General features: G+C 40.0%; 2 protein-coding genes across 9 annotated transcripts in view; one reads left to right on the top strand and one right to left on the bottom strand.

Annotated features, from left to right (window-relative positions):
* Positions 1-6310, bottom strand: part of PARPBP (PARP1 binding protein) — an 88949-nt gene extending 82639 nt beyond the window's left edge. The window contains exons 1-3 of one of the 3 annotated variants that reach the window (XM_008256982.5): positions 6172-6310; positions 5566-5636; positions 4376-4529 (exon numbers count right to left, since the gene is read on the bottom strand). In XM_008256982.5, coding sequence (XP_008255204.3) covers positions 4376-4528 — 153 coding nt within the window. In that variant the 5' untranslated portion in view covers position 4529; positions 5566-5636; positions 6172-6310. Of the gene's footprint in view, positions 1-4375; positions 4530-5565; positions 5637-5933 lie in introns of all 3 variants that reach the window. The other 2 variants (XM_002711227.6, XM_051845816.3) reach the window with 2 other exon arrangements.
* Positions 6311-6354: 44 nt separating this feature from the next.
* The window catches only part of NUP37 (nucleoporin 37), a 45623-nt gene continuing 24672 nt past the window's right edge, over positions 6355-27305 (top strand). For 3 of the 6 annotated variants that reach the window (XM_051845824.3, XM_089308890.1, XM_089308893.1), the window contains exons 1-5: positions 6355-6403; positions 7667-7887; positions 19192-19316; positions 23221-23293; positions 26002-26096. In XM_051845824.3, the coding sequence (XP_051701784.1) occupies positions 7732-7887; positions 19192-19316; positions 23221-23293; positions 26002-26096 (449 nt within the window). In that variant the 5' untranslated portion in view covers positions 6355-6403; positions 7667-7731. Of the gene's footprint in view, positions 6404-7666; positions 7888-19191; positions 19317-23220; positions 23294-25385; positions 25593-26001; positions 26097-27305 lie in introns of those variants that run through there. The other 3 variants (XM_089308892.1, XM_089308891.1, XM_089308888.1) reach the window with 3 other exon arrangements.

Raw genomic sequence — 27305 nt, 5'->3', positions numbered from 1 at the left:
TTAACCCACTGCACCACAGCGCCAGCCCCCCATATTCTTTCACATGATACCATCAAAGCCCAAAAGACATTCTTCGGAGAGATGCTGGTCCTTGATGAAAGCCATTTCAAGTGAATCCCTAACTATCCCTTGAATGACTAATGACACTGAGAGACAAGGTGTGCCTTTCACTCATTTTCCCACAATCCTGCAAATTAGGGACTTGAACTACCATCTTCACTGAATGGAATCTGTTCCTGCCCCCTGGCAACTTATTAATACATTCTGAGTTGACTGAATAAACACTAAATCAGATGCTATCAAAGGCATTGCTTCCATGGAAAAGAGAAATGTGATAACTGAATGAAGGAAAATAAGAAAAACGCAATGATGCTGCATTGGAATTATAGGTATAGATAAAATCTTCTGAAAAATGTAAGTCCTTGTTCCAGCCACTCTAAAGGCATCAAAGTAGTCACGGTGATAATGACTACACTAAGATATCCTGGTTTCTAAATACATTCCCCATTAAAAGAAACCAAGGCTCTTTGGAAAAAATGTCTAGTTCTAGGACTGGGGCAGAAAAAGAACAAAATGAGCCTGGAATATCTTATGTCACAATGTAAGAACTAATCAAAATGGAATAAATACATGTCAATTGCCAGCCGAAAGGGGCTCCTGTTTACCAATTCTGAGGTAATTTAAGCAGCAAAATGAGTAGTAACTATAATAGATTATAATCCATAAATTTTAAAAAAATTGCTTTGGCTTAAGGTAACAATTAAGGTAAAAGAAAAGCTCTTTATAATGCAAAATCAGTTAATCATGGAAAAAGCATGGTATAGTTCAAAAGTCACTATTATGTAACTTACAGTAATAACAGAGTTCAGGTAAGAATGCTAAAACCAGTGAACGAAAGTTTCTTACACAAACACTCTACACAGATCAATTCGTAATTACAAAAAAAGGAACAAAAAAGTCCATTTTTTTTTTCAAAGAAAAATATTTTTTTTATTTGAAGGGCAAGAGTGACAGAGAGTAAGCAAGAGATACTCTATATGCTGGTTCACTCCCCAAATGGTTGCAACAGAGGGGTTGGGCCAGGCAAAATTCAAAGTTAGGAACTTCATGAAGATGTCCCACATGAGTTGTAGGGGCCCAAATACTTATGCCATGTTCTTCTGCTTTCCCAAGAGCATTAGCAGGGACCTGGATCAGAAGGGAGCAGCTGGGACTTAAACTGGCCCTCTTGATACAGTACATGAGCACTGCAAGCTCTGGCTTAATGAGCTGTACCTCTCTAGCACCATAAAGTTCCTTTTACACTGAAGAAATATGGCAGACTTAAATCAATTGATCTTAACCAAGTGAAAGGTGACATCATCAGTAATGTGACCAATGATATCATGCTCTTCCCAATACAATGCAATCAAGGGATGTAATAACTTTACATGTTATTTTTTCCCTTTTCTAAGATTCATTTTTATTTATTTGAAAGACAGAGTTACAGAGAGAGGTAGAGACACAGAGAGGTCTTCCATCCCCTGGTTCACTCCTCAAATGGCTGCAATGGCCAGAACTGAGCCGATCCAAAATCAGAAGCTTCTTCCAGGTCTCCCACACGGGTGCAGGGTCCCAAGGACTTGGGCCATTTTCTACTGCTTTCCCAAGCTATAGCAGAGAGCTGGATTGGAAGAGGAGTAGCCGGGACTAGAATTAGCACCCATATTGGATGCCAGCACTTCAGGCCAGGGCTTTAATCTGTCGTGCCACACACCAGCCTCTCCATGTTGTTTCTGTCAAAAATATATAACATACACAAGAAACAATAAAAAAAACTCATTTTAAGGGACATCCTACAAAATAAACAACTTGAACCCCTGAAAATGCCAGCCATGAAGGGCAGAAAGGCTAACCCACGTTCAACGATGTTCAAGGAGGCTATAGGGACACCAATTTAACAGCAATTTAGACTTTGGATTGGAAGAAAACTGTCATAAGGAACATAATCAGACAATTGGTGAAATTTGAAGACAAGCTATATATTAAATAATGGAATAACATCACTGCTAAATTTCTCAAACTTAACAACTATACCATGATTATATAAGAAAGTAGCAATGAATGTAAGAGATAAAAGTTGAAGTGTTTAGAGATACAGGCTCGAGATGTCTGCTCCTACCTATCCAAGAGTATACAGGCTAACAATATATATGCACATGTACATGTTTGTGTACAATACATACCTATGTATACTTGTTTACTCTTACAGATTTATGTATGATGTAAAAATTACATTCAAACTAAGAATAAAAAAATCAAAAAATAAAATAAATAAATATTATATTCAAGGGGCCAATTATGGCACAAGTTAAGCTGTCACCTGCGATGCTGGCATTCCAAATTAGAGTGCTGGTTCAAGTCCTGGCAGCTCCACTTCTGAAACAGTTCCTAGCTAATGTGCCTGAGAAAGCAACAGAAGACAGCCCCAGTACAAGAGACCCTGCCACTCATGTGGTAGACCTGGATGGAATTCCAGTCTAGTAGCTTTGACCTGACCCAGTCCCAGTCATTGTAGCCCTTTAGGGAGTGAACCAGTAGACAGAAGATCTCTTTCTCTCCATCTCTTCTGATGCTCTGCCTTTCAAATAAATAAATCTTTTTCAAAAATAACATTGAAAATGGCAAAATGCTAATAACTGGTAATTCTAAGTGAAGATTATACAGGAATTCAGTGAACTGTTATAACTTGTCTGTAAGTTTAACTTTTTTTTTCCAAATCAGTAAGTCAAAAAAGTATCTTGAGGCTGGCGTTATGGTTCAGTGGGTTAAGGACCCTGCCTGCAGTGCAGGCATCACTTATGGGCACCAGTTTTAGTCTCAGCTGCTCCACTTTGGTACAGCTCCCTGCAGGTATGCCAAGGAAGGCAGCAAATGATTCCCCAGTGCTTGGGCCCCTGCATCCATGTCAGAGACCTGGATAAAGGTCCTGGATCCTGGCTCAGTCCTGGCCGTTCCAGCCATTTCAGGAATGAAACAGAGGTTAGAAGATCTGTCTCTTCACTCTCTGTAACTCTGCCTTTCAAATAAAAAAATGTGTTTTTAAAGATGTATTTATTTATTTGAAAGGCAGAGCTACAGAGAAAGAGGGAGAAAAAGAAAGATAGAAATGGGGGGGGAGGGGGAGGGAGGGAGAGAGGGAGAGAGAATATCTTCCATCCTCTGTTTTACTCCCCAAAATGGCCACTTCCTCTCCCCACCTCCTGAAGTACGTGAAAGTAAACATATTCCAAATAAATAAAACTATTTAAAATGAAAAAAGATCATAAGCTTCCTAAGTTTTAGGTGTTAAAATACTCTTCCTTTTTCAAAGGAATATTACATATATATATATATTAACCATTTTTCTCAATGGCCTTATTTTTCAAAATGAGAAATAGCTAAATCTATCAAATTCCAATATTTCTTGGGAATTTTACTGGTGAGTGAAACCTAAAAGCCTGGAAATTACAAACATATGAAATTATACTAATTCATCAGAATGCCATCAGATCCACTAAAACCAATTCTAACTCTTCAAAAATAGTCCTGTCTGGTCAGTTGGTATCTTTATCAACTTCAAACCATGATTTTGATCTCCCTGGACCCTTCTTCTGAACTTTCCCTTCCTTCATCCCTCCTCTAAATACTTCTCTTCCCTCGTCTCAAATCTTTCTAAAATCAAGAAGCCTTTCCTTACCACTTTAGCTTACAGTCATCTTTCTCTCATCTGAACACCTCTAGTCCTTTACCTAGGGCTCATTCCAAACAAGAGTTTGGCCCAAGCTACCTACCTAACAACACATTGGGGAGGTTTTTAAAAGGAGGTTTCCAGCATCTCAGTATAGATCAGGAGAATCAGAATTTCCAGGATGGTACCCTGGAAGTCAAGCTTTTTAAAAAATCCTCCTAAACGATTCTGCTACACAATCTGATTTATGAATAATTAATCTAGTCAACAGAGCCTGAAACTAAACATAAAATTATTAAATTAACATTACTTAAATTCATTTTCAAGAACTTGTTTTAGGACACAAAGGATGTCTTATTTAAACAGAAATAATTCTGAACAATAATCAGAATAGTTGCGAGTTTATATCAAGACTTCCCATCAAACATCCTATGTGCATTCCCTATGTTCATTATATGTATGAAGGCCTTAATTTTGAAACAAACTGTTTCAAATCCAAGTGTAATATTTTAACTCAAATATCCAGAGGTATTTGTGAAAATTATATATTATCATAGGAGAACAAACTGTAAAGAAATTGATGTACTTAAGTTTGTTCACATGGACAGCAACCAAAATTAGATTTAAAAAAAAGAAAACCAGTTAACCTAAATATAGTTTACTAACCTGTTTGTTGTTCTCTGCCATGGAAAGCTGCAATGCCAAGAGCATGGAGTCTGCGCCACACACAGTAGTTCTCTCAGAGTTACAAAGAGTGTGCCAATTCCTTCTGAACTCCTTAATCATATCCAAGACAGACTTCTGATTAAGCACAGCCATTCTTTAAAGCAGGAAAGAATACAACGTTGAAGTGCCTTATTTTAATTGGAAATTAATGTTTAACATGTGTAGCAAGCACAAATAGAGAAAAATAAGCAGTGAACCCAAGGTCACTTCATGTTTACCAAGATTGCTTTTAATTAAGTTTAGAAAAACAGAATAATACAATTTATGCCCAATCATATTTTCCTCTTCTTTAGTTTTCTTAAGCCAAATCTTTTGAAATAACAACCTCCAAGCTGCAATTCTGAAAATTCACACAAAACAGACATGCAAATTCTGCAAACTTAGAATTGCAGACACAGACAAAACTAATTAAAGCTGTATTTAAAAACATTTGTTTTGAAGTAGAGGTAGTATCTATGGTAGATCACTCAAGGAAAAAAAAGTTCCTATATCGTCCCAAAAGGGTTCTGTTTTTCCACCCCGTTGAGTCGGGGCCAGCCTTGTGACTTGACTTGACCAATAGAATGTGGTGAGAATGTCATTGTAAGAATTCTGAGTCTAGGCTTTAAGAGACCCATGTAGAAGAGTTAATATGGTAGGAATGCTGGGTATCCTTCAAACCAAAGTTACTTTATCCCAAATACTTGCTTTCCTCCCAAGTCTGGAATTTGGTACATGCCAGACAGAGGATTCCTCTGTGTTTGGCACCCACTGGAAATCATGGCACTGAGTCTCTAACAAGCTTCCCTAACAGACAACACTCCACCACAAGCTGCAGAAGAATTCAGCGTGTCCCGGTGACTCTACAAGGAGAGGACCTTCGGTCTTCTGTGCCTGGTCTTCCCTCCACCTTGCCCCATTAGCCTTTTACTTTTGCTGACTTTGCTTTGCAGCCCTTTGCTGCAATAACTCAGACCTGCGACTATCACTATAGGCTGAGTTCTTTGAATTGTCTTAAATGATCCAGTGGGGGGAGGTCTTGGAGGTGCTGTCTTGCTGCTCTGAGACTGCCCTATGAGGTGAGAAGCTTTCCACCTGGCTGTCCAGGTAGAACTATCATCATCACACAGAAACCAGGAAAGAATACCCACCCTCTTTACTTAGCTTTCAGCCAGTTGTGAGAACGCAGTGAATAAGCAAGCACTCTGATTGGCAGGCTGAGCTATTAAAAAAAAAAAAAAAAAAAAAAAAGCCAGTCATAGAAGGCAGCAGAGATAATAAACACTTTTTTTAAAAAAAAAAAGCTAGATTCCAAGATGCACTCGAGCCAAATTGTGAGACAGGAAGTTGTGGCTGGGAGGCAATGTGAGATGGTGAAATAACTTTATTTTCCAGTCACAGCTGTGTTCAGATCCAGTCCTCTCTCCCCCTCCCGTGTGTTAGCTGCACATCCTTTCGCATTTAAAATCTGATGGGCATTAGGTATCTTCACATGTAAAAAGGGAACGGTAATTCCTACCTCATAGAAATGGGCTCATAATCCACTCGTGCCAGGCACTTAGTAGGTGCACAATAAACAAAATGTGGGTGCTGTGAACTTCAGATAACGCCCCAGACCCACCTAAGCTCCAGAGCGAAGCGACTGCCCAAAAAACACCTAGACGGTCACAGGCACTCGACTGTCGCCGAAATGCCCTCCCCAGCCTGAATCACCACTTCAGGTGCCACAGGCAGGCATAGACGAAACCAGGACTCACCCGGCTCGGTTCACCGGCAGACGCGGGAGGCGCAGAACCCACCAAGTCCAGGTTCCCCCCGGCAGTCGTCCCGCAGCTACCGCAGTGCCCGCGGGTTACATTTTAAATCTCGCGGGAGGGCCTGGGAGCCAATCGCTGCATTCGCCCTCCGACCCGGAAGCAGAGCCGGCGCACGCCTCCTCTGCCTGCAGCGGAGACCAGGTTGCTTTTGGTGGCTTCTCGGCGCTCTCCGGTGCGTATCCCTGTGGGAGCCTGAGGCGCAGCGCTCTGCGGCTTCTGGTTTCCCTACGCTTCCACCCTGTTCCTGGGAATTCCTGCCTCCCATCTAGGGCTCAGGGAGGTGGGAGCGGAGTCTCTAGGGACTCGGCTGGCCAGGCGCGGGGGCTCACTGTCGGGACTTCTCTTGGCCCTTCACTCCTTATAGGTCTGGAGAGGCCAGCAGTCCGCCTTGTGCGGGAGGCCCTAAGGACGTAGTGACCCCAGGCATTGCTTTAATGAGTAATAGGTGAGGTGCTGGGACCCGGTTTCCTGACCTCTAATCTCTTGCGTGGATATCTAATCACCCAGAATAAATGTGCAGTCCTTCTGCCTATTCGTTGAGGTTCATAAGCCCCCCGGACGTAGGATTCACCTGATTCTCAGTAGATAATCATCAGATGCTGTATGCTTTTGTTACTGAGTTCATCAGTTTGCCCGACAACTCTGAATTTGGGTTTGGTGTAATGAAAAGAAGGAAACCTTTAAAATCTATATTTTAAAAATCTATATTTCTCATGTGGGAATGCTACTTGCAAACTGCACACACTAGGCCCTGAAGGTTGGGTAAAATTTTGTGCCTGGTTTTACAAATGTTGTTTTTATATTACACATTTTGGAGCTCCTTTTAACTGCTTATATGGTAGCACTTTTCACGCTGGATCAAAACCATACCTAAGTTGTGATCTTCAAGGCAGGAAGCTGTGGTTTCCTTCTCCAGCACTGGTACCCAACACAACAAAGTCAATTCCTGGCTCTGCTTTTGAGCTTGGTAAATTAGTTAACTGCCCACTTGGTAAATTAGTTAACTTTTCAGTTTCTTCATCTGTAAAACGAGGATGTGCACATATTGGCTATGATAGTATCAGTAAAATGCTTAACATGACACCTAATAAATAGTACTCTATAAATGTTAAGTCTCAATTTTGTGAATATATTTTCTATTAAAATTATTCCATTTTCAAATACTCAGGATATCTTTTACATAAACAGAATTTTATGATATTACTATTCTGTGGGTATCTGATGAGTATGGTTAAAAGAAGAAGATTGTGGAACAAATGTTGAGCCATTAATAATTAGATTGGCTGTTTTTTCCTGCAGTTTTTGCCCCTTGGGAAGTACTTTTAAATGTTTCTTTTGAATTGTGTGTAGCATTGCAATGCCAGAACCATGTTTTGATTCATTTGCTGAATAACACTTTGACCATTGCTAATTGTGTCTGTGCTGTAATCCACAGTTTTGTGACGTTGTGCAGTAGAAGGCTGTTTTATTTTTACATCTGCTCAAGTTTTGACATACAATATGAAGCAAAATGCCACAAGAAATGCTACTTACACTGTGGATTGTGAAGATTATGTGCACGTGGTGGAATTTAACCCCTTTGAGAGTGGGGATTCAGGAAACCTAATTGCATATGGAGGCAATAACTTTGTGGTCATTGGCACGTGTACATTTCAGGTTAGTGTGAAAAACTGCAGTGAATGAGAGTGAACATATTTCACTGATAAGAAAACTTACATGAACAAAAGCTAAACTTTGAAAGTGTGTATTGAGTTTAAATGCTTAAAAAAAAAAGATCCACATAGAAAGACATCCCAGCAATATTTGGTTAAGATTTGTGTAAAAATGCAGATGGTGATAAAAGGAATGTGAAACTCCTCTTTTGACTCATGATTAGTAATGAATGATTCATGTAATTGAAGTACATGACTGACTAAACATTATAATATACAACAAAAGCCGCAATTGAGATCCAATGAATTACAGTTTTTCTGCATTCTGCTTTGACATAGGAAACAAACTAATAATGAAAGTCTAAAAAATTATCTTCCAGGAGATTTTACAGGTTTCCTATTATTCAGCTTTCCTATTTGTTTTCGTACATTTTATACCTCTAAAACGTACATCTGGAGTAAACAAAGTATGAGATCGTTATTAACTGAACAGGCAGTTGGGCATAGCCACCAAGAGCATGAATTCTAGAACAAAGTATTTACTTCTGCTTTTTATACCTCATAATAGCTTGGCAACCTTGAGCAGGTATTTAATCTCTCCTATAAAGATGAGAAATAATATTCCATTAATAGTTTTATGAGGATGTAATTAGTAAGTATATGTATGTATAAGATTCCCAGAAGGCATCTGGCACGTTGTGATCTATGTATGTTTCATTGTCATTGATATGGGCAACAGTGACACTCAGTCTCAGACCCTTTATATCACCAAAGTTAAGATTGCTTTGTGGTGAGCACACCATGTTCTTTCACAGGAAAGCTAGTCTGCATGTAAGACAAACTTTTGAATAAGCACAATGTTCAACCCTGAGGAGTCTCTGGTCAGTTCATTGTTCACCAGAGCATTATTCATAGAACTATGTTACTCAGATTAATAGATGAAGTAATGCAGCAGTGACCAATTTTCAAAGACTTAAGATAACTTCGTCACTGAAGTAGTAGTCTATTATTGTAGACATTTCCTCTTTTACTCAGGAGCAATCCTGCCTCTACAATGTTCTTTGGTTTTTATTTTGTTTATTAAATTTATTTTCACTTAGTTGAAGGAGAGAGTCCCATCCACTGGTTCACTCTCCCAGTGTCTGCACTGGCCCAAGTTGGGCCAAGACAAAACCAAGGGCCTGGAACTCAATCAGTCTCCCACATCATAGCAGAGACCCAAACTGCTGCCTCCCAGAATACACATTCGGAGGAAGCTGAAATCAGAAGTGGAGCAAGAACTCCGACATAGGCTATCTGATAAGGCATGTAGCTTTTCCAGTTGGCAGCTTAACCATTGTGCCAAATGGCATCCCTTCTTATGTTTTAACATCAGAAATGCAGTTTAACATTTTATAGGACCATAAATTTATAAAGTTATACAAAATTGAGATGCATTCATATGAGGGTACTTCCAAAAGTTCAAGAAAATTTGTATATCTTATTAATTCATTTTTTTCTATGAATTTTTTTCAAATCCCATCATATCTATCCTGAAGTGAAGTATGATATCAAGATTTCAGTTTATTGGTATTTAGGTAGAATATCGGAGCTCTTGGGCACATTATCTCATCCAGTGGAGGTAGAAATTTCTAGCTTTTGGGCTACATATGTCCCTCAGCCTGATTTCAGTTGAGCTACCAGGTTAGGATCATAAAAAATCATATGATTTAAGACAGAGTATAACATCCTCTTGAAAAAGACTAAGGAGAAACCCTTTGTTTAATGCAGGTCACCAGCTTACAAAAGAATAAAGCAGTCCCCATAGATAAAACTAACTTTTTACTTCATTACTTTTTTTAATTTTTTTTTTTTTTTTTTTTTTTTTTTTTGACAGGTAGAGTGGACAGTGAGAGAGAGAGAGACAGAGAGAAAGGTCTTCCTTTGCCGTTGGTTCACCCTCCAATGGCCGCCGCGGCCGGCGCGCTGCGGCCGGCGCACCGCGCTGATCCGATGGCAGGAGCCAGGAGCCAGGTGCTTTTCCTGGTCTCCCATGGGGTGCAGGGCCCAAGCACCTGGGTCATCCTCCACTGCACTCCCTGGCCACAGCAGAGGGCTGGCCTGGAAGAGGGGCAACCGGGACAGGATCCGGCGCCCCGACCGGGACTAGAACCCGGTGTGCCGGCGCCGCAAGGCGTTTACTTCATTACTTTTTAAAATTAATAACTGAATGTATAATTTTTTTGAAGACTTGTTTATTAGAAAGGCAGAGTGTTAGAGGGGGAGAGAGAAAGAAAGAGATCCTCCATACACTGATTCACTCTTCAAATGGCCACAATAGCTGGAACTGGGCCAGGCTGAAGCCATGAGCCCAGAACTTCCTCTGGGTCTCCCTCTTGGGTGGCATGGGCCCCGTCCTTTGAACATTTTCCACATTGAAAGATTTTTACATTCCTATCAAAAAGGCAAAGTGCATATTAGGTACCAAGAGGGTAAAACAAAGACTTCAAGGAGGGGGCCGGCGCTGTGGCACAGTGGGTTAAAGCCCTGGCCTGAAGCACCAGCATCCCATATAGGTGCTGGTTTTAGTCCTGGCTGTTCTGCTTCCTATCCAGCTCTCTGCTATGGCCTGGGAGAGCAGTAGAAGATGGCCCAAGTCCTTGGGCCCCTGCACCCGCGTGGGAGACCTGGAGGAAACTTCTGGCTCCTGGCTTTGGATCAGTGCAGCTCCAGCCATTGCAGCCATCTAGTGAGTGAACCAGCAGATGGAAGACCTCTCTCTCTGTCTCTGCCTCTCTCAAGAAAAAAAAAAAAGACTTAAAGGAGATACTTAATGTAAAGTAGTGCAAGAAGAAAATCACTGTAAAAAGCCCTGAATGGAAAGGAGGCAGAAGGAATACGAAAATGTCTAAGAGTCTTCATTAATGAACTGATGCCTCTAGTGGAATGCAAATGAGAACATTCAATTTAAGTGGAACATGAAGCTGAGGAAACTGAGATGCTTTAGATAACAGACTGTAACATTGTTTATGGGGTACCTCCTGTATTCTAGGCTCTGTGCTCAGAATCTAAGCACTGTAGGTTGAATTAATGAGGCAAGTTGAAAGATTTATTTGTTTTGAAAGGCAGAGTTATAGAGTGGGGGGGTTCCTCCATCCACTGGTTCGTTCCCCAAATGGCTGCAACAGCCAAGGTGGGCCAGCCTGAAGCCGGGAGCCCAGAGCTTATTCCAGGATCTCCCATGTGGATGCAGGGGCCCAAGCACTTGGGTCATCTTCCACTGCTTTCCCAGGCACATTAGCAGGGAGTTGGATCAGAAGTGGAGCAGCTGGGACTCGAACCATTGCCCATATGGGATGATGGCACCACAGATGACCCCTTAACCCACAATGCCACAGCACCATCTCCTGATAAAAAGTCTTAAAATGATAGGCTTCTAGAGTTAGATGGGAGGATTGTGATTTGTGGTTTTTAGTCACCTTATTGTTCACTGTGAGTCTGAGCATTGATTAAACTGCCAAAAGGAGCTAATTTTGTGCTATTTAGATATATGTGAACCTCAAATAAAAATGTAGTAGCCGTATTATAAAAAGTGAAGAGAGTCCAAAATATCTCACATGTAAACAATATAAAAATTAGATATTATATATTTTCTTCATGCTATAATTTATACAGTATACACATACCAAATTGAACTAGCCATATTTCAAGTACTTAAGACCTCACATGGGTATTGGCTTCTCAGAAATGCTCTTTGATTCAACCGAGATAATACATTTGATAACATTTCAAATTAATATTAAAATGTTTAAACTCTTGTGGAAGAAGTATTGGACTCAAAATGGTAAGTAGGTTAAAGTTGTTACTTCTGTTTGATTGCTGTGGTAGCTAACAGAGCTTAAGTCTGATAGTGATTCTGTTTCTTGAGTGTGTTCACCCAGGAGAGATCAGCTCTGGCTAGATGCTTTCCCATCTTTAGATCAGACTTACTACTCTGTATGGTTTGAGAGACAGAACTTGAAGCAATGAGTAGAATTTACACAGAAACAGACTTTGACTTCATGTTAAGAACTCTTCCAGTTAACTAGCACCACCTTCCCTTTGAATGAGCCCCCAAAGAAGTAGCTGGTTGCCTCTTGCTACAAGCATTCAGGGAGAGGTTGTGCAAACTTTTCTAATGTTAAGATGCATTAAAGCATTAAATAGAAGATTTGGACTAGGTGAACTCCACAGTCTCAAAGCTAAATGTCTGCATTTGGACTTAAATGGGTGTGGTGGGAGGACCTACCAGTTTCAAACCCTTAGAATATCCCTTCCATTGACCTGGCTTTGCCCCAACCTCAAATATTTTGGAGCCTTGTATAATCATTTGTATTATAGCAAGTTTTCCAAAGTTTCTTAATTTCCTGCCTATACAATACCGCCTACACCCCAAACTAAACCCAAAATAGCCTTCGTCTCTGCCTATACCACACACATGCTCTGGCCTTTTAGTTGGCTCAGGGGCAAGCACTGCTGCCAGGAAAGAAGTTTTCCTGGTAATACATAAAGCTCAGGCTACACAGTCCCTGCAATTTCTTTATCCCTGTGACCACCCAATAATTCCACTTATTCTTTGGGTAACAGAGGACCTAATTGTCAACACTATTGTTACAGTAGCAAAATAATGTGTTCTCATATAGAAACCTCATTTTTAGAAGATTGATTTGTCAAGTGTGGAAAAACAGATGTAACCCAATCTATGAAGTCAGCTATGATTAGGCTCCTGAACTTTAAAATTGCTTAGTGGTTGCTGCCTTGGCATATCTGGCTGTTAGCTGTACAGCTGTTATACACCCAAATTATGAAATAATAAAATTTGACAGTGTTTCTTTCCTTGATGAGTATATTTCTATTTCCTTCTTTTGTTTATGGAACAGTTTTTTACTGTTAACTCTAAATTCACCTAAAATTTAAAGTTATTTTCAAAGGGTGAATTATGTAGAGAAAGACATGTATCTGTGAAATGACTTTACTAATCTCTCAAAGGCTATTCTGGAAAAATCAACACATCTACTTGAATTCAGTTATGAGTACACTTTGTAAAATTTGCATTTAGATTCAAGCTGAATGTATTCTTTGAACAAGTTTTCAATTAATTCCTATTTTGATAGACATATGCAATCCATTAAATATGAAGTTTCACCTGTCGTAGATTTCCCCCCAATGATATTTATAATCCTATAGATTTTCGTAAAAGGTAACTATAGTTAAAACAGAAGGCTTCTTGAGCATGTTTGTTATGAAAAACTTTGCTATACTCTATACCCAGTTGCCTATTGATTTAAGTAGCAGAACAATATTTTTAAAATTATATTTTTGCTTATCAAAATATATATAAGGTATAAGAAATAAAAGTAGGTCCCTCTGTATGTACTATTGAGCTTAAGATGGACATTAGCAAATTTTTAAAACTCTATTGCTGTTGTATAACATTGTATTTATTAGATTCCTCCATTCCCAGGGACACTTATTTTTCACTGCTATATGGTATGATATAAATATACCTCAATGTATTTGTCCAATATTGTTACATACTTGTGTTACTTTTAGTTTTTTCTGTTGAAAATATCACCAGTATGCATATTTTTACCATGTTTTCTGCTTGTGTTTTTGTGTATTCTCTTTTTTTCCCTCAGTGATGGTTTAGAAATTTTACATGCTGCTTTTTTAAGTGATTACCAAAGATATTTGGACATACATATTTAGTGAAACAAAATCAAAATTAGTATCTTTGGGCCGGCGCTGCAGCTCACTAGGCTAATCCTCCGCCTGTGGCGCCGGCACCCTGGGTTCTAGTCCTGGTCAGGGTGCCAGATTCTGTCCCAGTTGCTCCTCTTCCAGTCCAGCTCTCTGCTGTGGCCAGGGTGTGCAGTGGAGGATGGCCCAAGTGCTTGGGCGCTGCACCCACATGGGAGACCAGGATAAGCACCTGGCTTCTGGCTTTGGATCGGCGCAGTGCGCCGACCACAACGCACCAACCATAGCAGCCACTTGGGGGTGAACCAACAGAAAATGGAAGACCTTTCTCTCTGTCTCTCTCTCTCACTGTCTAACTCTGCCTGTCAAAAAAAATTATTATCTTTAACTTCTTCATGAAGGAGACAAGGACCTTTCCCATCTGAATTGTCACTCCCTCTGACTTACTGTCCAGTATTTTAGTTTTCTCATCTTTCTCTTTGTTTTATCCCACAAATTAGATAATACTATTTTTTGTGGCTAATATTTGCTTACATTTACCACCCACCTGTTTGCCTGTGAGTTTTTTACTCACTGCTGCTTATATATCAGGCATTTCTTCTGGGATCAATTTTCTTCACCTGAAAGCACATCCTTTACTAGAAGAATTGCAAATTTTTTCTTTGAAGGGCCACAGTAAGTATTTAGCACTTAAAGTCTCTGATATATGTTATTTTTTGTTTGCTTGCTTTTACTAATTCTTAACAATAAAAAGATTCTCAGCTTATGGGCCATTATAAAACTTGGTCATAGGCCAGATTTGGCCCGTGAGCCCATGTTTGCCAGCCAATGCTTTAGGAGACCCTTTAGCGAATCTTTATTAATGCTAACTCTTGGTTTTTTGTCTTTCTGAAAAGATTTTAATACAGCCACATTCCTAGAAGTTACTTTTATTGTGTCTATAATTCCAGTTATTTTCAGTCAGTCTTTTGAAGATCCCACTGTCGTCTGCTTTCTGTCAAAGAAGTCAATTGTTGGTCTACTTAGCCAGCGCCGCGGCTCACTAGGCTAATCCTCCGCCTTGTGGCGCCGGCACACCGGGTTCTAGTCCCGGTCGGCGCGCTGGATTCTGTCCCGGTTGCCCCTCTTCCAGGCCAGCTCTCTGCTGTGGCCCGGGAAGGCAGTGGAGGATGGCCCAAGTGCTTGGGCCCTGCACCCGCATGGGAGACCAAGAGAAGCACCTGGCTCCCGCCATTGGATCAGCGCGGTGGGCCGGCCGCAGCGCGCCAGCCGTGGCAGCCATTGGAGGATGAACCAACGGCAAAGGAAGACCTTTCTCTCTGTGTCTCTCTCTCACTGTCCATTCTGCCTGTCAAAAAAAAAAAAAAAAAAAAATTTGTTGGTCTACTCGTTCTTTCATCAGAAATCTTGGCTTTCTAGTTTCAGTTGCTAAGATATCTCCATCTGTGTGTGGGGGAGAGGCAAGTTTCTGAAGGTTCAATACATTGTTATCTAACTACAGATTTGTTTTTATTTTAGCTGCCCTGATTTATTGTCCTAAGTGTGGCTATTGAAAGATCTCATCAAGTATGAAGAATCCTTTGCTGTTACCTTTTCAAATACTGCTTCTTTCCCCCATTCCCTCCATTCTCTGCTGTGACCCAGATTAGATTTGTAGTTGAAATTCTTTGAAAGAGAGAGATAAAGAGAGAGAGAGACAGAGCAAGTTTCCATCTGCAGGATGACTCCCCAGATGGCTGCAACCACCAGGGCCATGCCAGTCTGAGGCCAAGAGCCTGGAGCACCATCTGGGTCTCCCGTGTGGGTGGCAGGGGCCCAAACACTTGGGCCCACTTCTGCTGCTTTCCCAGGTGCATTAGCAGCAAGGTAGGTGAAAATGGAACATCCAGGTCTTGAACCAGCACCCATATGGGATGCTGGCATGCTGGTATCACACGTGGTGGCTTAACCCACTATGCCATTAAGACCAGCCACTGAGCAGTTTTTTAAAATATATCTTCTGGCTGCATCTAAGCATCAGTTTTTTTATTTCAAACATGCTTTCTTCATCTCTAAAGGTTTGATTTCATTCTTTTGATTTTTTAATTGATAAATATTACATGTGTTTACAGAGTACTGTGTGATGATTTGGTATACGTATGCAAATTAGCTTGTGAGTAAGGTAACTAACATGTCCAGTACCTCCCATCATGTGTAATGGTGAGACATTACACCCTTTGAGTAGCATCTTCTCATTCTCTATGGCCCATCCACTCTTTTCTGGTAACCCACCATTCTACTCCATATTTCTATGAGTTGAGTTTTACTCCCTGCACTTCAGAAAAATACACTATCTAGACTTTATAATAGTCACCATACTGTGGTAGATCGCAAAAATTTGTTTCTCCTTTCTGGCATACGTTGTACTCTTTGACCAACATCTCCATCTCCACTTCCACCTCTTCCTGTTTCTAGTCACTAATGCTCTATATTCATGAGGTCAACTTTTTAGATTCCACATACAAAAGGTCTTCAAAAACTTCATGGTGGATGTGTATTATTAGAGAAATAGTGTCTGGATTTCAAAAAAAAATTCTTCACCGAAATAAACTTATAATTGCATTTTAAAAGAACTTTTTTGAAGTACCCTTGGATAAGTAAGATTTTGTCTTTCTATGCCTAGCTTATTTCTCTTAGCATGATGTCCTTCCAGGTTCATCCATTTTTGTTGCCAATAAAAGGATTACCTTCATTTTTAGGCTGAATAATAATATTTCCTTATGAAAATATTAGAACATTTACTTTATCCATTTATCCATTGGTGAACACTTCAGTTAATTCCATTTCTTGGCTACTATGAGTCATGCATCAGTGAACAGGGTGGTACAGCTCTCAGTTCAACATACTGATTTCAGGTCTTTTGGCTATGTATTCAAGAATGAGATTGCAGAATCAACCTTCAAATAGCTCTGCTAATTTGCATTCTAACCAATAGAGTATTAGGGTTCCCTCTTCTCAGCCCTCTAACACTTGTCTTTCATATTTTTATAATAGCCAATCTGACAGGTAGAAGGCATTGTGGTTTTAATTTACACTTCCATATTGATCAGTGATACTGAGCATTTTTTTCACATATCCTTTGGTCACATGTATGTCTTGAGAAATGTCTGTTTGGGTCCTTTGCCCATTTTCTAATCAGGTTATTATTTTCCTGGTATGTTTGAATTCCTTAGACATTTTGACAGTTAATGCCATATCAGATGTACAGTTTGCAGGTACTTTTATCCCATTCTATATAGGTTTTCTCTTCATTCTGTTATTGTACTGGATGGATGCGTTCTAGTTTGGTGCTCTCCCATTTGTTTCTGTTGACTGTGCTTTTGGGTTCATATCCAAACCAGTAACATAAAGCTTTCCCCTCTTTTCTTTCAGTAGTTTTGGCTTGAGATCATACGTACATCTAAAACTTTACTCCATGTTGAATTGATCTTTGTGTATGGTGTGAGATAAGGGTTCAATTTCACTCTGCATATGGATATCCAGTTTTTCCATCACAATTTTTGAAGAATCTGTCCTTTCCCCATTGTATGTTTTTGATACCACTCTCAAAAATCAATTATCCATTAACTCATGGGCTTATTTCTAGACTCTTTATCCTGTTCTGGTGGTCATTGTGTCTGTTTGCTACTCCTTTATTTCCTTGAAAACCTGTCTTTATTGTTTTTGTTCACGTTACTTTGTTTTTATGTGTGAGAGTACATGTATTTAAGGTCACATTTAATTGAACTGTATCTATGGGAACTTTTTGAGGCCTGGTTAGGAGTAGTTAATCCATACAGAAATTCTGCCAGATACTGAAGACCACTACCAATATATACCACTTTAAATCAGTTCTTGTTTTTTTCTGGATCACATAATTAATGTGAATTCAAACTAGTGCTTGCTAGTGATTGAGATTTCTTAACAGGTTTCCTTTTCTTTTCCCTGGACTTTGCCCTGCCACATGTTTTGCATGGCAGTTTTTTTATTTTTTTATTATTTTTTTTCCTTGCTTCCCTGATGAGGGCTCTGGATCAAGGCATAAATCTCTGATCTGGCATGGTTCCTTTTGCAGACACCAAACTATGTCTTATTTCCCTTGCAAACTGAAGCTTGAAACCATTACATGTAGGCAAATGTTCTGAAAACAACTGCATGCTCTGGTACTCAGCTGTTTCTATGAATATGGATTTTTGTAGTAGGGTTGATTTTCAGGTTATTGTCTGCATTGCTTTAACTTTTTTTTTTTTTTTTTTGAGATTTATTGTATTTATTTGAAAGAGTTAGAAAGGGGGGTAGAAATAAGGAGAGAGTTATGTCTGCGGGTTTTCTCCCCAAATGGCCGCAATGGCCAGTCCGAAGCTAGGAGCCAGGAGCTTCTTCCAGGTTTCCCGTGTGAGTGCAGGGACCCAAGGATTTGAGCCATCTGTGGCTTTCTCAGGCACATTAGCAGGGAGCTGGATGGGAAGTAGCTGGGTTGCTATCTGGCCTCTATGTGGGATGCCGGCATCTCAGGTGGCAGATTTACCCTCTATACCACAATGCCAGGCCCACTTTTTTTTTTTTTTTTTTTTTTTTGACAGGCAGAGTGGACAGTGAGAGAGAGAGACAGAGAGAAAGGTCTTCCTTTTGCCGTTGGTTCACCCTCCAATGGCCGCCGCGGCTGGCGCGCTGCGGCCGGCGCACCGCGCTGATCCGATGGCAGGAGCCAGGAGCCAGGTGCTTTTCCTGGTCTCCCATGGGGTGCAGGGCCCAAGCACCTGGGCCATCCTCCACTGCACTCCCTGGCCACAGCAGAGGGCTGGCCTGGAAGAGGGGCAACCGGGACAGAATCCGGCGCCCCGACCGGGACTAGAACCCGGTGTGCCGGCGCCGCTAGGCGGAGGATTAGCCTAGTAAGCCGCGGCGCCGGCCCCACTTAACTTTTAAAATTCATTTCTTCCTCACTTTTTCATGAGAAGAATACAATTCATTTTAGTAGGACTAAAATAGGAAAATAAGCTGACCTTATTAAGAATTTATACCCAGATTTAATATCCAGGACTAAACCAGATTGTCATTTGCATATTCACTGTTCAGTAGACTAATACCAGACGAATTACACATATAGGAACATACATACTACATGAAAATTGTTGACACTTACAACTTTGAAGCATCATAACATGCCTCAGTCTCTTCAGCATAATCAAAACTTCATGTTTAGTGTGTACTTTTTGCATTATCAATTGGTAATCTGTATATGGTAATTCATTTACTTAGAATGTTCTGATTCTGAAAGCATTCCATTTACATTGATTATGTAATGAAATATGTTTGCCATTAGTAGTAAAATGTCTCCTAAGATAAAAGTATAACATTCACTTTTTCGTTTTCATTGCCGAAGTTATTTCATAAGGCTTAGACAACTTTGAATTTTTTCAATTTAATCACCTAGTTAAAACTCAGTATCTGCTGGTTTGCTTTTGACCTTTCCAAAAGCATGCACTTAGCCTCCTGATAAACTACTATAATGAAATTCAATGTGTTGTTTGTTCTGATAACTTATTAAAACATTTACTATGTATGCTAGGAGGAAGAAGCAAATGTTGAAGGAATTCAGTATAAAACACTGCGGGCATTTTATCACGGAGTCAGGATCGATGGCATAGCTTGGAGCCCAGAGACTAGACTTGATTCATTACCTCCAGTGATCAAGTAAGTTTAAAAGCATCAAATACAGTATTTATTAATGTTCTTTGATTGTATTAAGTGATCTGAAGTCTTTGATCATAGGACCTTTTTTTCTTCCATTTTCTCCAACTCCAGATATTAAATATTTTGACATGTGCTCTTAGTTACTAATGTAAGCTTATTATCTGAATTTCTGGTTTAAATATGCAGCCATTGCAGTACTGCCTTAGCCATGTGTTTGATCCAAACTATAGAGATCCTTACCTGATTCATTTGAATCATTTGAAGTTTTAACAAATTCTTCACTGACTTTAACACGTTAATTATTGCATGTACAACTCTGATAAAATAACTAAATTTGATTAAGTCATTAATGAGCCTTTTTGACCCCTACATAGGCCAAAGTCACATTTTCATGTTTGACAGTATATAAATCTGTACTTGTACTCCTCTGGTTTCAGTCTTGTGGAAGCATTTTTTTTTTTTCAAAGATCCATTTATTTATTTAAAAGTCAGAGTTACACAGAGAGAGAGAGAGGTCTTCCATCCAATGGCTCACTCCCCAGTTGGCCGCAACGGCCAGAGCTGTACTGATCCAAAGCCAGGAGCCAGGAGCTTCTTTCGGGTCTCCCACACAGGTGCAGGGGCCAAAGGACTTGGGCCATCTTCCACTGCTTTCCCAGGCCGTAGCAGAGCTGGATCCAAAGAGGAGCAGCCGGGTCTCGAATCGGTGCCCATATGGGATGCCGGTGCTTCAGGCCAGGGCTTTAACCCACTACCCCACAGCCCGGCCCCTTGTGAAAGCATTTAAAACGAATGATTGCCTTTGAGAAAAACTTTAATAATGGCTGCCAAGCTCTTCTTTAACAGGGCAAGAAAATGTTAGGTTACTTAAGGTTTATTACAAAACTCTAGCTTTGCTTCCTACAAATGTCCATTCTGAAAGGTACTTCTTTAGGTAAGTAGTACTTGGCAAAGATGTTACCTATTACTGAGCTAACTTGTTTTTTTAATGGATAGTATACACACAAAAAATTCTCAACTCTGAAATGTACAGTTGGATCAGTTTTGACAAGTGCATTCACATGTATAAGCTACCCCTATTAATACACAGCCTTTCTCTAACCCTGGAAAGTTTTATTTTTCTTCCCAGTTAATCCCTACACCCAACTCCTATTGAAGCAACTATTGACCTGATTGATCTTTTACCAGAAATTAGTTTTGCATATTCTAGAACTTCCTATCTATGGAATCATGCAGAGTGTGTTTTCATATAGCTTTAATGTTTTTGAAAGTTACCTGTGTTGTTGTATGTACCAGTGTTTCATTCCTTTTTATTTTTTTAATAAAAACACAGCTTTTGTGTTTATTCACTTGTAAATGGATAGCATGGCAGGTGTCAGGCTTAGCTATCATGACTAAAACTGCTGCGAACATCCCTTTATACAACTCTTGATAAATATATTTTTATTTTTTTTATAAGTAGAAGTGCTGAGTCACAGGTAGGTATATATTTACATTTTAACAAAGTGCCAATTTCTAAAGTGGTTCTATCATTTTCTGTTCCCACCAATAATGTAAAGATATTCAAGTTGCTCTCCCTACTGTCTAATTTTTATTATTCTCAGTCGTCTTAATTGTAGCTATTCTAATTGACACATTTCCTGACAATAAAGTTGAGCACTTTTTCTGAGTTTCCTCTGTAAGGTGTTTATGCCTACAAAGGTATGAAATTCCTTTTACTTCCTAGAAGATTTTACAGATTTTAACTAGCTAATTTAATTTTGACTAATCTACACAACAGCTTTTGTCATACCCATGTGACATTGCCAACAGCTTGTGTGCTGTTCATTTCCCTTTATGTTAAAGTAAGTGTTCACAGTATTTGGAACTAAACAAAAGCAAGTCTCTGCACTCCTATCAGAGTTTGAAAGCTGTGGAAACAGCCTTCTTTCCTTGGTTTTGAGTTGTTCCGTGATGTTTCCTTTGACCTAGAGAGTCTGCCATTATATTCTATAGTCCTCTCATTGCTTAGTGCTTGTATTCCTGTCCTTTTAATAAATGTACTGTTTCGGCCGGCGCCGTGGCTCACTAGGCTAATCCTCCGCCTAGCGGCGCCGGCACACCGGGTTCTAGTCCCGGTTGGGGCACCGGATTCTGTCCCGGTTGCCCCTCTTCCAGGCCAGCCCTCTGCTGTGGCCAGGGAGTGCAGTGGAGGATGGCCTAGGTGCTTGGGCCCTGCACCCCATGGGAGACCAGGAAAAGCACCTGGCTCCTGGCTCCTGCCATCAGATCAGCGCGGTGCGCCGGCCGCGGCGGCCATTGGAGGGTGAACCAACGGCAAAGGAAGACCTTTCTCTGTCTCTCTCTCTCACTGTCCACTCTGCCTGTCAAAAAAATAAATAAATAAAAAAATAAATGTACTGTTTCATCATTTGGCGGGTGGGGGCAATATGTTCATTCTTGTTTATGGTAAGCTTTTTCAAATCCTTTTTCGAACTATATAAATAATAAATTTCGAAAACATTAACCAGCCATTAATTTTAAAGACATTATTTTTAGAGCAAGCTGACAGTAAAAATGTTTTCAGATAAATTATATATTTATTATAAAAGTATAAAGTATATTTAGAAATATAAAAGGAAAAGAATCTGTACGTATAGTCTTTTTTTTTTTTTTTTTTTTTTTTTTTTTTTTTTTGGACAGGCAGAGTTAGACAGTGAGAGAGAGAGACAGAGAGAAGGGTCTTCCTTCCATTGGTTCACCCCCCAAATGGCCGCCATGGCCGGCGTGCTGTGCCTATCCGAAACCAGGAGCCAGGTGCTTCTTCCTGGTCTTCCATGTGGGTGCAGGGGCCCAAGCACTTGGGCCATCCTCCACTGCCTTCCCGGGCCACAGCAGAGAGCTAGACTGGAAGAGGAGCAGCCGAACAGAACCAGCGCCCCAACCAGGACTAGAACCCGGAGTACCAGCACCGCAGGCAGAGGATTAGCCTAGTGTGCTGCAGTGCCGGCCACATATAGTAGTTTTTTTTTCTTTTTTTTTTTTTTTTTTTTTTTGACAGGCAGAGTGGACAGTGAGAGAGACAGAGAGAAAGGTCTTCCTTTACCGTTGGTTCACCCTCCAATGGCCACCGCGGCCAGCGTGCAGCGGCTGGCGCACCGCGCTGATCCGATGGCTAGAGCCAGGTACTTCTCCTGGTCTCCCATGGGGTGCAGGGCCCAAGGACTTGAGCCATCCTCCACTGCACTCCCTGGCCACAGCAGAGAGCTGGCCTGGAAGAGGGGCAACCGGGACAGAATCCGGTGCCCTGACCAGGACTAGAACCCGGTGTGCCGGCGCCGCAAGGTCGAGGATTAGCCTAGTGAGCCGCGGCGCCGGCCTACATATAGTACTTTTTATTCATTTTTTAATACAGAATTGTGGTTAAATTTTAAGAACTGTACTTCACATTTTTCTTGGTATTACAAAATAAATATTTTTTTATTTATACATACTGATCCATCAAGATGACTAAGGTGTAACTTAGCATCAATCATAACCATCATTAACTTTGATCTTAACATTTAGAAAGAAGCCCTTCCTGGTGGTTTATCTTCGACCTTGTAGTTTAAGTTTAATTCTGTATTTCCCTGCTTTTCTACTCTTTATTCATCTAGACTTTCTTTTCTTTCACAACTGCTGGGAAGTGAATTGCTTATGTTACTTAAGTTCTCTGAGGGCTTTTGGTTTTATTAAAGGAGGACTTAAATGCTCTTAAAGCAGCGAAGATTTAGAGAAATGGAGCAACATAGGACGTCAAGTGCTGATTTATTATAAAATTCTATACTTTCATTATTAAAGAGACAAATCCAGAATATACTAACAGTTCTTGTGTTCTCATTTCAGAGGATAGAAATGGATTTATTTTTGATTTTTTTGATTCCAGATTGTGTACTTCAGCTGCTGATATGAAAATCAGAGTATTTGTTTCAGATCTCCAAGATAAAAATGAATATATGGTATGTTAACAGGGAGTGTTCATAAGTCTGTAGAGTTTATTATTTTTTGCTTTGTAAATTTGGTTTAACTCAATTTAAAATGACATGGTGATCTTTAAAGTGTATAATTTAGGGTCTCATTTATTATAGGCTGTACTGACTGTATTTTTTTTTTTAAGGTTTATTTTATTTGAAAGACAGAGTCGGAGAGCTCTTCCATCCACTGGTTCGTTCCCTACACGGCCACAATGGCTGGGAGCCAGGAGCTTCCTCCAGGTCCCCCACTCGAGCCAAAGGGCCCAAGGACTTGGGCCATCTGCCACTGCTTTCCCAGGCCATGGCAGAGAGCTGGATCAGAAGTGGAGTAGCCACGACTCAAACCGGCACCCATATGGGATTCCAGTAATACAGGCGGCAACTTTACCTGATGTGCCACAGCATCGGCTCCACTGACTATATTCTTAGTAATCATACAACTACCTTCTTAGTAATGACTGTACATTATAAATCTTATATCACTTATTAATAAAATATTAGGAACAGCTAGTAAGAGAATTAGACATTCACAGTTGGGCATGGTAGACTTAAAAAGACATGAACATGTGAGAAGTAAGATTTGAACCTCAAGGGAACAAATGATCATAGCACAGGCAAAATTGCAAAGTGGTTAAGAACACAGATACAGGAGCCAGGTCTCCTCCACTAAAAGCCCAGCTCTACCTTTTGGTAATGATGTGACCTTGGTCACATAACCTAATCTTTCTGCACTAATTTCCTTATGTATAAAAAAAATGTAGAAAATGTATAATATATAATGTAGCATTTGCCTCATGATTTATGAGCATTAGCTGAGCTAATTCATGTAAAACACATGTTATATAGTAGCCTTATATATGTTCTTTCTATTCATATGATAAATAATCCCTAGACAGAAACTGTATCATATTTTCTTTTATGAATGTATTGCCAGGGCTGGCATTGTGGCATAGCAGGTAAAGCCACCAATTGCAGTTCTGGCATCCCATATGGGTACCAGTTTGAGTCCTGGCTGCTCCACTTCTGATCCAGCTCTCTGCTATGACCTGGGAAGGCAGTAGAGGATGGCCTGGGAAGGCAGTAGAGGATGACCTAGGTCCTTGGGCCCTTGTACCCACATGGGAGACCTGGAAGAAACCCCTGGTCCTGGCTTCAGATTGGCATAGCTCTGGCCATTGTGGCCATCTGTGGAGTGAACCAGCAGATGGAAGACCTCTCTCTCTCACTCTCACTCTCACTCTCTGCCTCTCTTCTCTCTGTGTTAACTCTGAATTTCAAATAAATAAATAAATCTTTTAAAAAAAGAAAAGAGAATAGCCATGAATTGTATATCCTGGGATTAATATAGTATGCTTATTGACTAATTTAAAGTTTCACCATGAATAACGGAGCATAAAAATGGCACATAAAATTTGACCCAACAGAAGTTAATATGCTTACTATAATAGGCAAACATTTAACATTCATTTAGTTTGTCTTTTTTTAAGACTTATTTATTTATTTATTTGAAAGGCAGGGCGACAAAGAGAGGCGGGGAGAGACAAAGAGAGAGATCTTCCATCTGCTGGTTACTCCCCAAATGGCTGCAACAGCTAGGTCTGGGCCAGGCCAAGGCCAAGAGCCAGAAACTCTATCCTAGTTTTCCAAATGGGTGGCAAGGACGCAAGCAATTGGGCCGCCTTCTCTGCTGCCTTCCTGTGCATTGTAGGAAGCTGGATGGGAAGCAGAGTAGCCTGGACTGAAATCTGCACTGTTCTATGGGAGGCTGGCCTTACAAGCTTACAAGCAGTTGCTTAACCTACTGCTCCACAGTGCTGGCACCTACTTTGACTTTTAGACTGTACTGAAGCTTTAGTGGACCTGGGTTTGTTAACATTTCACAGGAGTGTTTGAACCAAATCTTTTTTTTTTCATAATACATTTTAACATAGAAGTACCAAATGCAATCAATTTATTAACCTTAGAACTGAGATCAGATTTGAGTTTTTGAAATAAAAGAGGAAAGAAGAAAAGACATCCATTAAAATATTTAAATATCAAAAAAATTTACTGTTAAAAATATTTAAATATCTGACAGGCCTACTTTGGAATTCAGCTACAAAGATTTAGACAAGTTGAACCTTGCCTGCTCCACCTTGCAACTTCTCATTTGCTCCTGGTATGGCCAGAGGAGGATTTCAATGTTGATTGTGACGATGGGCTTAGAATGCTCGCTGTCTCCAGTGCCAGCAATCACAGTGAGCAAGTTAATAAAAACTCTAGAAGGTGAAGTCCATACCATGTGTGTCTGTTATGTAGTAATAAGTTTGCAAAGCAGATGTAAAAAGCCTAGAAAAACTTACCATAGCACCCCTAAAAGTTTTTCTAGCTTTAACTTTTACTCAGGCTTTATATAACAAACCAGAAAGGAGGTGATATGAGGACAGGTGCAATAAAGTATGTTTTTGTAAGAAATTAATGCTAGAAAAGGACTTAGCTAATAGCAGTGTGTTGAATGATCAACTTCTTTCCAAGATAAACCTAGAAAACCCAGTGTGTAAATCATAGTTTAAAAATAGATTGCCTAAGAAGTATTTATAGAAAAGAGATGTATACCATGAAAGCTTTTAAGGCAGTGAAGTAAAAATATTAGTTAGGAATATTGCAGATCATTTTCCTGTTTTATTAGTTTTTTTTTCCCCCTCCTCTGTCAGGTTTTAGAGGGCCATTCAGATTTCATTAATGATTTGGTATTTGATCCCAAAGAAGGCCAAGAAATCGCAAGTGTAAGTGATGATCATACCTGCAGGTATGTTGCTTATGCTATAACATTTTTGAGTTTTTATTTTATTGTAATGTGAATTACATTTTAAAAATTAGAGGAAAATGTAACTTTCTTATAAACTCCACAACATTATGAAAGAAACATACTTTATTTAAATTGTAGGTGTGACACAAGCATGAGTTTCAAAACCAGGGAATTGAGTTATTATCCCACTGAATGGAAACTTCCCTTGCTGATTCATGATTATCTCTCTGCCTCTTATTTTAGATTTATATATTTATAAAATCAAAATATGAGAGGACTTCAAAAAGCTTGTGGGAAAATTGAATTTAAAAATGAGTTTATTTTGGAGCAAATATTTTTGAAGTCTATGCATAGTTTTTTTCATAATATGCATTTTCCACAAACTCTTTGAAGACCCCTTGAATATATGCATTCAGATTTTCCAGTATTGGACAGATCCACAGGATAATAAGAAGCAGTTGCCATACTGTGAAATTCCTGCAAATTCTGTAAGGTAAGTTAGGGGTTAACAGTGAACTGTGAATCTGATGTACTACATAACACTCATGGACAGTTGAGTATTTTGACAAATTCAGAAGTCTCTCAATAAGGTTTTCTGTAGATATGGTATATTTCAATATCATGTTCTTCCATTCCATTCTGTACCATTTTAATAGTTCCTAAAGCTGGATCTTATCCCAAGTAGAGCAAGCTGAAGGACAAGAGTAGGAAGGGGAAACAAGCTGAAGGAGTGAAATGAGTAAATCAGTCAATAGAAGTGTGTCCTGGCTTTGTTTGCTTCAACAATACTGTGAGCAGCAGCACAAATGCACTGCCTGCTGTTTCACATAGTTTTGATGTCTTAAAAGTAAGTTAAAATAATCAGTAGTTATTAACACTACATACATTTAATAGAATAATTAAGTATGTATCACATTAGAAGTAAAGCTGCTAGCAACTGTTTCAAAAATTTTAATCTAGGCCAGCACCGCAGCTCACTTGGCTAATCCTCCGCCTAGCGGCGCCGGCACCCCGGGGTTCTAGTCCTGGTTGGGGCACCGGATTCTGTCCCAGTTGCTCCTCTTCCAGTCTAGCTCTCTGCTGTGGCCCAGGAAGGGCAGTGGAGGATGGCCCAAGTTCTTGGGCCCTGCACCCGCATGGGAGACCAGGAGGAAGCACCTGGCTCCTGGCTTCGGATCGGCACAGCGCGCTGGCGGTAGCAGCCATTTT

The sequence above is a fragment of the Oryctolagus cuniculus genome, chromosome 11 (genome assembly GCF_051225735.1).
Source record: "Oryctolagus cuniculus isolate XC-2025 breed Fujian yellow rabbit chromosome 11, ASM5122573v1, whole genome shotgun sequence".
In the NCBI taxonomy this organism is placed as follows: Eukaryota; Metazoa; Chordata; class Mammalia; order Lagomorpha; family Leporidae; genus Oryctolagus; species Oryctolagus cuniculus.
Note: the sequence above shows the minus strand (reverse complement) of the source record. Positions and strands in the feature narration are given on the sequence as shown.